Genomic DNA, 10,386 nt, shown 5'->3' with positions numbered 1-10,386 from the left:
AAATCAATTACAAAAATTATACTAGCAGACACAGTAAGTGAAAAGTAGTTACACCCACCAAAGGCAACAAGATTACCACAATTTGATACATCCCACACAAAGCAATAATCAGTCTACATACTTAGTCCATAATACATGTACTAGTTGGATAATTAACTCAATTACATAAGTTTCCAACTTTTGCCTACAAATTGCCAAATTTCACCATAAACCACAATTAATCCTTCCAACACAATTTTTCATCCTTCCTCAATCGAAATAGCTTGACAGAATCCTCAATTAGATTCACGTTGTTGCAGTTAATCAAAGTACCCAAATTCCCATTCTAGGGTTTCCATCCAAAATATCTATTTCCAAATTTCAAGCTTAAACAAAAAAACCAAGTCAATAGAACTTTAATTGTAAGTTAGAAAATCAACCAAATCATGAATTTCCAAGTTTACATGGTCAAATCGATCCTTTACCCATCATAATGGTCAAAACCATAAGACAGCCAACATGGAAATTCAGATAAATCATACGCTAACATTTCCAATATCATGGTTCAGCAATATTCCAGAAGAAAGGTACACACATCAATAAAAGATAATCACTAGCTAGGTTCCTCACACTGCGAAGCAAAACATATTCCCTTAAACTTGGAATGTCACTTTTAATTATATCATTTGATATTGTAATCAATATGCTGATGCTCTTGCTAAATTTGCACAAACACCTATCTAGTTGTTAAATTACTATAGTCCCATTTTAAACCGAAAAAAAGCCTAATAGAAAGTACATGTGTGGATAACACATTATTTCTCAAGACAAACTCACTATGATGATAACTAAACGATTCTTATTGATACCATTTCAATGCGTGTTCAACTTTGAGTTTTTGTCCAAGATGCAATGGGTAGCCATGAATTTAGCACCAAAAGATATGCAAAGTTGTACAGATTTCCTCTTTTAACGAGAATTATGGATGTGATTTGAACCTTCTGTCTTCGTCTTCATCCCCTATTAATTGCCCTTCATTGAGTCTTCCAAACGAGGAGCATCCTGCGTTTACCACAGTACATGCATACCAGAGTTCACTCCATAGATAAGATTACTTTGTAATGTTCAACTCTGAATACCACCTTAATACAATGAAAAACTAAAACATTTATTTAGTTTCACCTGTGTCGTCCTCAGCATCGGAGTCATCTGCAATAACAGCACACAACAAAATTACTTGCTGATAAAACAAATCAGCCCAAAAAAATATAGATCAAGAGATGTAAGGGTAATAGCATAATGCAAAAAGAGGGTCCCCTCATACCTCCAATTTGTCAGACCACATAAGCCGTTTACTTTGTTTAAAATTAATGGCTAGTTGTGGGTCAGTAAAATAATGGGAACCACAAACATAATGTCACTAGAGGAGTAAACTAAGAGAAAAGCACTAATAGTCTAGTACATCAAGTAACCAAGAGCTTTAGGTAAGTTTCATTCTCATAAAAACAAGCATCTTGTTAGCGTCTACCCTAGTGGGCCTATGGGCCAAAATCCCAAGGTCAACTAGGTTAAATCTCTACAATTAATATCAATAGTCAACTCTCCATTAAATTCCTGATTATGTGTGATATGATTCTGTTATTATTACTCCCTATTTCCTGGGCTAGCATCTCGGATCTTTAATCTCATTTGATTGATATTCTGTACCTATTTATACCCTGTACATATCAGAATAATACACAGCTTTCCAAGCATCAAACTCTCCCTCTTTCTTTTATTTTAAACTTCACATATATTTTATGATTTCATTCAATAATAAGAAGGGGCCAAAGATTTTTTTTGATTGTGTCATCTCAAGTATTATACACTAATTATAAATAATACCATTGCTGAGAATGATCACACATTATGCTCTAGCATCTCATGTTGGGGGAATGCAAAATATTTTGAAGATAATCTGGGGCATAATTGCCACCATTCCTGATAGAACTTCGATGATCAAAATGAATCTTACTTCCATTATATTCACCACAATCTACTATTTGAATAGGCATGAAGGGACCATATCTTTCAATCTTCGCAAGTGTTTCAAGCCCTTGGATAAGCTTCCCAAAGACCACATGAGTCCTACCCAAGATTCCAAATGATGGGATTAGTATATTATGCACTTCTACCAAAAAGGGGCAAAAATTAAAACACAGCTCCAAGAGTTAGCCACACAAATGAACCTGTCAAGGTTATCATCAGGTTTCAAGGTGATGACAAAATGAGAACGTCCATCTTTGCGATCATTGGTCTCGATGGATAAAAGACCTCTTTCATGATGCCCAAGCTGATTGTCTGTTTTCGGCTCATCTGACATAAATCACAAGAACAATGTAGAAGCTCTATTCCTCAAACTGAAAATAAATAGTCAAAAAATTTCAAAGCTTTTTAAAAGTATGTCTCCAGTATCCAGCATTCTCACCTGGAAATTTTGAACCATATATGCTTTCTCCGCCTGTCGCTGCAAAACCAATTGGAAATAAGATGCAAAGGTGTAAGGGTAGACATTACATCTAGGAAGGAAAGAAATTTTTTAGCAAGGTTGGAAAATTATATAAAACTGGGCATTAGACCAGCCAAACGTTATGTTATAATTGAGAAGAACCGCTAGGGTCATAAAACGCAATCAATATGATACAGTATCAAGAGGATCCTTCAAAGAAGGATTTATAGACAAGTAAAACATAAAACAGTATTTTATATAGAATGAAGATTGAAGATTTCCATATACAATGATCGACATGAATACCAGCAGTAGATAATCGGTTAAACTTAGGAATTCCAAACAAAGGCATAGTTTAACCACTCGTTTAGAAAGACGTCTAATAGAATATAAGAATATCTATATTAGAAGATTTTAAATTTATTATTTCTATGCAAGCTGGCTTTTCTTAGAGTTTAAGTGTTAGCAAGTTGTCATTAAATTTCCTTCTAGTAAAGGAAACCAAATGGGATTTTGCTTCTGCATTTTATTAAGAAGTTGTCATCACGATTCCTTCTAATGGGGGAAACCAAATTTGATTTTGTTTCTATTTTATTAGGAAGTTGTCATCAAGTTTTCTTCCAGTGGAGGAAACCAAATTTGATTTTGCTTCTAATAGCATGTTGTCATCAAGATTACTTCATAAAGAAGGAAATTGGAGTTTATGAAATCTCCCGCTCTTCAAATTCTCCCACTCACTCCCTAAATTCTGTTCTATTCTCCCTCAATTTCTATTCTCTCCCCCCTTGAGTCTATTCCTCCCTCTATTTCTCCCTCTCTCTTCTTTTTTTCTACACCTTCCTCCGCCATAATCTCTCTCTGTTTTTATCATTCTCCCAAAAATCTCCTTTGTTCTGCATTAGAATTGAGTGTGTTTGTGTGTGAGTGTTGCGCATCATCTTAAACGACAACATTTTTAATCAAAAAACAAAAATGATCCAGCAAAAATCCTCAACTGCTGATCTTAACCCAATTTACTGTTTATCAACCCAAATGGCTCAAAGACAATAAGATACAAAATTTACTTCAAATATAACAGTATCTAACACAAAACGTACATCACGGTGCATTATTCACAAGCAGCTAACTTTGTGGCTCAATTTTCAAATTCTGTGCTACGCACAAAAAAGAAATCTACTTCTATTTAACCAAGAATTAGTAATAATTAGAAATCACCAAGTAGTAATAGTAATAAAAAAGCTATAATTACTTCATCTGATGACCCAATGAAATGATGAAAATACACGAGATTATGAGATTGGCCACTTCAAAAACATAAAAGTGTATAAATGTATTGCATCAAATTATGTTGGAAAGACAAAGCCCAAGGCCCAAGTCAAATAAACTTAGTGTTACTTGTTAAGTAGTTTTTTAGTTTACTCATTTATCTTTTCCGTCTTAGATCAGATAGGGATAGATAGCAATATCCTATCTTGAGTTATCCTTGTTCGGTTATATATATGATGTATTCCTACTCATTCAATATACAATAAAAGATAGAATCATTCCGTCAACTTCATGGTATCAGAGCAGGTGCGATTTCGGCCCTGTGTATCGCAATTTAGAGAAGACGCATGAAGCCGCCCTGCGACCAGAGGGACTCGGCGAACTCGGCGACGTGTCGGGGACCTGTACCAGCGACCTGAAATCTCCTCGCGATCAGAACGATTCGGCAACCTCGACGACGTGAACCAACACTAACCCGCGACCCGTGACCCGCGACCGCGACCAGAGGTTCTCGGCGAACCCTTCGACGCGAACCCACAGTGACTACTGTTCCTCGACGCACCCAGAAGTTGCGACTTGAAGACGAACTCGGCGACGTGAACAACACTGACTCGCGACCAGAGCTACTCGGCGAACTCGGCGACGTGAACCTACAGCGGCCACTGTTCTTCGACGCACCCAGAAGCAGACGACAATGACACTTGAGGAATTTCCACCCCTGTTCGGATCAATGAGACGCACTGGAGGAAATTCCAACTCGCCACCCACGGCACTGACAACAGGTATATCATCACAGCAATCCGTTTCCTCTTCATCTATGGGAACCGAGTCGGTAACCTCTAATGAGACACAACAAATGATAATTGCCCATAAATTAAATGGAAGCAATTACCTACAGTGGTCTCAAAGCGTTCTCATGTATTTAAGAGGAAGAAGAAAGGAGGAATATATCACGGGAGAAGCCCCACAGCCAAAACCGGGTGATAGTAATTATAATACATGGTTTGCTGAGAACAACCTTGTAATGACTTGGCTGTGTAACTCGATGACTGTAGAGATTAGTGAAGGCTACCTACTTGCTAATACAGCAAAAGAGATATGGGACGCAGCAAGAAGAACCTATTCTGCCATAGACAACACTGCAGCACTCTTTCATATCAAGAAACTGCAAAGAGAACTAAAACAGGGTTCTATGACTGTAACTCAGTACTATACTGCCCTTACGCGCTTGTGGCAGCAACTGGACATGTTTGATGTCCATGAATGGAGTTGCAGTAGTGATGCTCAATTATTTAGAAAAATAGTTGAGAAAGAAAGGACCTATGAATTTTTGCTCGGCTTGATAGATGCATTTGAAGACGTGAGAGGAAGAATTATGGGACTGAAGCCACTGCCATCGTTGTTTGAAGCATTCAACATGGTAAAATGTGAAGAGAGCAGGAAGCAACTCACTCAGAATGTATTTACGCCATCAGAAAACTCTGCCTTGACAGTGCAAGGCAGTAATGTACCTGAACCAAGAGGAAGGAAGAATTCAAAAGGCTGGTGTGATCATTGCAACAAAAATGGTCATACGAGGGACATATGCTGGAAGCTGCACGGCAAACCGGCTAATCTAAAACAAAGAAGAAGACCTGAAAGCAAGAGCTATTCTGCAGTAGTTGATAAGGAGAAGAATGGAGAAACCTTAAGCCGAGAAGAATTACAAGTACTCAAACGGATCCTTGAGAGACACAATAACTCATCCGTAACTCCAAAGGCAAATCTGGTAAAGTCAGGTAATTCTATCATAGCTCTAAACGCCATAATGACCAATGATAACACTTGGATCGTTGACTCAGGAGCTACAGATCATATGACCGTAATAAATCCTTATTCCAAACTTTAAAGTATTGTCACCACGAGAACCTAAAGGTGAAAGTTGCAAATGGAATATTTTCCAAAGTCTGTGGTGTTGGAACTGTCAAAATTCTTGAGAAATTAGAACTGCAGAATGTTTTATTTGTCCCAGAACTGGCATGTAATTTGCTTTCAGTAAGCAAAGTAACCAAGAGTCATCAATGTAGAGTGATTTTTGACGATGTTGGTTGTGTTTTTCAGGATTTGACAGCGAAGAGGAGGATTGGCATTGCTAAGGAATGGGATGGACTCTATTATCTTGAAGGCCCAGATAAATATGTGAGCAAGGCATTATTTAGTTCAGATTCTTTGAATAAAGATGTATTACTTTGGCACTCTAGGCTAGGCCACCCCAATTTTGGTTATATGAAACACTTGTTCCCAGACTTATTTAATAAAAATTCAGCTCCTTTTTTGTGTGAAACCTGTCAGCTTGCCAAACAAACAAGAACCTCCTATCCTAAACAATCTTATAAACCAACAGCACCATTCACCCTAATACACAGTGACATTTGGGGACCCACGAGAATTAAATCAACCTCTAATGCTAGGTGGTTTGTAACTTTTATTGATGACCACACTCGAGTGACTTGGGTATACTTGATGAAAGAAAAATCTGAAATTCTTAGAGTCTTCAAAGGTTTCCATGCTTTTATAAAAACTCAATTTCAAGGGGTAATTAAAATATTAAGAAGTGACAATGGGCGAGAATACCTTAGTACAGCCTTTAAGGAATTCCTGGACCAGCAAGGAATCCACCATCAAACTTCATGTACTTACACACCGCAACAAAATGGGATTGCTGAGAGAAAAAACCGACACCTCCTAGAAATAACTCGAGCCATTATGATTGCCCGAAATGTTCCAAACTCATTCTGGGGAGAAGCCATTCTCACTGCAACCTACCTGATCAATAGAATGCCCTCGAGAGTCCTGAATTACCAAACCCCTATACAAAAATTGCTTGAAACCTACCCTAGTTCACCCTTAGTCTCGGACATTCCCTTGAAAGTATTTGGCTGTGTGGTATACATACACCATAATGATGGTAACAAGCTTGAGCCCCGAGCACTAAAATGTATCTTTCTTGGTTATTCCCCGTCTCAAAAGGGATATCGATGTTATTGTCCGACAACAAAAAGGATCTATGTCACTAAAGATGCTGTTTTTTCTGAGGACGACGCCTATTATCCCAAAATACCCATTCAGGGGGAGAATTATAACGAATGGCTAACTCCAGATTTCACTGCAACACACCTAAACATCGACATCCCTACCAATTCACCTACTACTGTCCCTGAACCTGAGCCAATAAACAATCTTGAATCAACAATCCCACAACACCAGAACTCTCAACCTAACCACACCAACTTGGGAACAAGTGCGGAACAGCAGCAAAACACTGAGTCAGATGATGCAGATGAGCAACAAGAAAATAGAGTCCCTTCCACTCCAAGGCATAACCAGGACTCTGACCCAATGTTAAATCCTGATGATCTTGGTTGGCCTATTGCTCTCAGAAAAGGTGTAAGATCTTGTACTCAGCATCCAATTAGTAAATTTATTTCATATGAAAAATTATCACCAAAAATGCAGGCATTTACTACAAATCTCTCAAATGAGAGAATACCAAGGACATTCCATGAGGCAATTGAGAACCCAAATTGGAAGCAGGCTGTTAAAGAAGAATTGGAAGCTTTGAAGAAAAACAAAACATGGGAAGTTACTGATTTGCCCCCAGGAAAGAAGACAGTGGGTTGCAGATGGGTATTTACCATAAAATACAATCCAGATGGAAGCATAAGTACAAGGCCAGGCTTGTAGCCCGGGGATATACACAGTCTTACGGAATCGACTATCAGGAAACCTTTGCCCCAGTAGCAAAACTCAACACCATTAAGGTCCTCCTATCAGTAGCAGCAAATCTAGAATGGCCTCTCTACCAGCTAGATGTGAAAAACGCTTTTCTAAATGGGGATCTCGAAGAGGAAGTATATATGGAGATACCAGCCGGATTACAGAATTCCAGTAATCGTTCTCCAAAGGTGTGTAAACTGCAGAAGTCATTGTATGGGCTGAAACAATCCCCTCGGGCTTGGTTTGGGAGATTTTCTCGTACCATGAAAAAAATGGGATACTCACAAGGCCAGTCAGATCATACCCTATTCATAAGGCATGCAGGCAACCGAATAACTGTCCTTATAGTATATGTGGATGATATTGTAATTACAGGAAATGATGAGGCTACCATACAAAGACTGAAGAAATCCCTGGCAACTGAGTTTGAGATGAAGGATCTTGGACAACTAAGATATTTTCTCGGGATGGAGATCGCTAGATCTAAAAAAGGAATTAGTGTCTCCCAGAGGAAGTACACTCTTGATTTACTGCAAGAGACTGGGATGCTTGGAGCCAAACCTGCAGAAACTCCCATGGAGGCTGATTGCAACTTAGAATACAAAGCGGATGGTGTACCTGTCGACACAGGAAGGTATCAAAGGCTCGTAGGAAAACTTATCTACTTAGCCCACACTCGTCCAGATATAAGTTATGCTGTAGGGGTAGTAAGTCAATTCATGAATAAACCCCAAGAGCATCATATGGACGCGGTTCAGAGAATTCTGCACTACTTAAAAATGAATCCAGGAAAAGGATTGTTTTTTGGAAAGGATGGGTCTAGAAGTATAGAAATTTATACTGATGCAGACCATGGAAGATCTTGGTTGGATAGAAGGTCCACCACAGGGTACACTACTTTCTTGTGGGGTAACCTAGTGACTTGGCGAAGTAAGAAGCAACCTGTGGTTTCAAGAAGCAGTGCTGAAGCAGAACTAAGAGCCTTGGCTCTCGGAGTCTGTGAAGGGATCTGGATAATCAGAGTTCTAAAAGAGTTGAGACTCATACACAATGCACCAATGAAACTATGGTGTGATAGCAAGTCAGCTATAGAAATGGCTAGAAACCCTGTACATCATGACAGGACAAAACATGTTGAAATTGATAGACACTTCATCAGGGAGAAAATTGAAGAAGGCACCATTAAGTTGTCCTACGTCAGAACCAAAAGTCAAGTAGCAGATTTATTCACTAAGCCATTACCGAGGAATTCGTTTGAAGAACTAAAGAGCAAGCTGGGAATGATCAACATTTATTCTCCAGCTTGAGGGGGAGTGTTGGAAAGACAAAGCCCAAGGCCCAAGTCAAATAAACTTAGTGTTACTTGTTAAGTAGTTTTTTAGTTTACTCATTTATCTTTTCCGTCTTAGATCAGATAGGGATAGATAGCAATATCCTATCTTGAGTTATCCTTGTTCGGTTATATATATGATGTATTCCTACTCATTCAATATACAATAAAAGATAGAATCATTCCGTCAACTTCAAATTATAAGCTCCAGAATTAGTCAAGTGTGCCATCCTAAGATCAATGCATCAATAGAAAATGTACCATATTGAAAGCAATAAGCACCTCCCTGCAAAAGGAAAACCAGCTATCAGTACATAGTCATGATACCACATTACATACAAAACAAGTTTGGCCATTACAAAGCCTATTTAGCATTATAAGATGGACAACTTGGAAAGTACAAACTGAAAACTATATCAGTACATACCTTCACATAATTTTCTTGATTAACGTCATGAAAGAAAGCACGCTTGTACCACAGAGAGTCTCCAGTTTTTGAGCTGACTCCCTTTTCTCCTGAAAAAAGAAGATTAAATTAGAAATATGGAACCCATATCATGAACCAAAAAATCAAAACAAATCAGCATATCCAATGACTTATTCAATCAGTGAGACTGTAACTGCAGCACAACAGGTCTTAATAGAAGTATATAACAAAATCAAATTACTACCTGTACATAGCGCACGGAAATTTTCTGCAGCAAAGGGCGCAATGTCATAGTATAGCTGAGCAGATGAAAGAATTTGTCAGGTTGCATTTCTACCCTCCTCAAAGTGAAAGTGGCAAAATTCAAACAATAAAACCTCCCTTATCATCGATTGTGACAATCATTGTAATTCAAAATCAAAAGTACTAAAAAGAAAACAGCTACCTCAAAAATCATCCTTTGATGGCTGTCGCTGCATATCGAGACATCCACATAAACAAGGGGATTCATGTCTTCCATTGTCTTCCTTTTCTGAATCAGAACTCAAGCCAATAAAACCATTAGGTCACAAAAGTCAACAAAGAGACACCAATTAATTATCAATATAATGTAATGTAATGTAATAATTTAATGATATTATATAATATCACATTTGTAGGAAACATTGATACTAGCACATATCAAATCAAGCCCAGTTTAGTCTCACACATGACATCCAACTCACATACCAATCCCTCCTCAACCATTTCCAACCATTGATGATGATGACCTCTAAAAGGACTAGCACCAAAGTTCAGTAAAAACTTTCAAGGGCTTAAAAACGGGCCCTGATCACCAACGAATTATTCCACACCAAAGCATTCACAAAGGAAAGCGCTTGGTAATAATCAACTTAGATACAATCAGCACTGCGAAACATAATTTGTTACGATATTTGAAAAAGAAAGGAAAGAGAGGGAGAAGAGTAGGAGAAACAGAGAGACAGAGAGAGAGAGAGAGAGAGGTACTGAGAATACTGAAGAGATTGAATATTCACTGAAAACAAACATCATAACATACAATTGATTTAGGAACCCCTTTATATAGGTTAGCTCCCAACGGCTAGTTCATTAAACTACCTGGAATCAACTAACTAAACT

The 10,386-nt window shown here is 38.2% G+C and overlaps 1 protein-coding gene across 1 annotated transcript; it reads right to left on the bottom strand.

Moving 5' to 3' along the window:
- Positions 1-864: 864 nt before the first annotated feature.
- LOC114735283 (peptidyl-prolyl cis-trans isomerase CYP95) lies at positions 865-9,772 on the bottom strand. Its single transcript, XM_028922965.1, has 9 exons — positions 9,692-9,772; positions 9,491-9,545; positions 9,247-9,335; positions 9,081-9,105; positions 2,447-2,485; positions 2,208-2,334; positions 1,994-2,106; positions 1,162-1,188; positions 865-1,041 (listed from the first exon to the last, which is right to left on the bottom strand). The coding sequence occupies exons 1-9, from the start codon at positions 9,764-9,766 to the stop codon at positions 959-961; spliced, it is 633 nt and encodes a 210-aa protein (XP_028778798.1). The 5' UTR covers positions 9,767-9,772; the 3' UTR covers positions 865-958.
- Between the last annotated feature and the right edge of the window lie 614 nt (positions 9,773-10,386).

The sequence above is a fragment of the Neltuma alba genome, unplaced genomic scaffold (genome assembly GCF_004799145.2).
Source record: "Neltuma alba isolate B1F8T4 unplaced genomic scaffold, ASM479914v2 tig00013199_pilon, whole genome shotgun sequence".
Classification (NCBI taxonomy): domain Eukaryota; kingdom Viridiplantae; phylum Streptophyta; class Magnoliopsida; order Fabales; family Fabaceae; genus Neltuma; species Neltuma alba.
Note: the sequence above shows the minus strand (reverse complement) of the source record. Positions and strands in the feature narration are given on the sequence as shown.

Excerpts from the sequence above, each read along its gene's own strand:
- LOC114735283 (XM_028922965.1), bottom strand. The coding sequence starts at position 9,766 with ATGGAAGACATGAATCCCCTTGTTTATGTGGATGTCTCGATATGCAGC. Across the intron at positions 9,106-9,246 it reads ATCAAGAAAATTATGTGAAG|GGAGGTGCTTATTGCTTTCA; the intron begins GTATGTACTGAT and ends TTCCTTTTGCAG. Across the intron at positions 2,486-9,080 it reads TGCTTATTGCTTTCAATATG|CGACAGGCGGAGAAAGCATA; the intron begins GTACATTTTCTA and ends TTGGTTTTGCAG.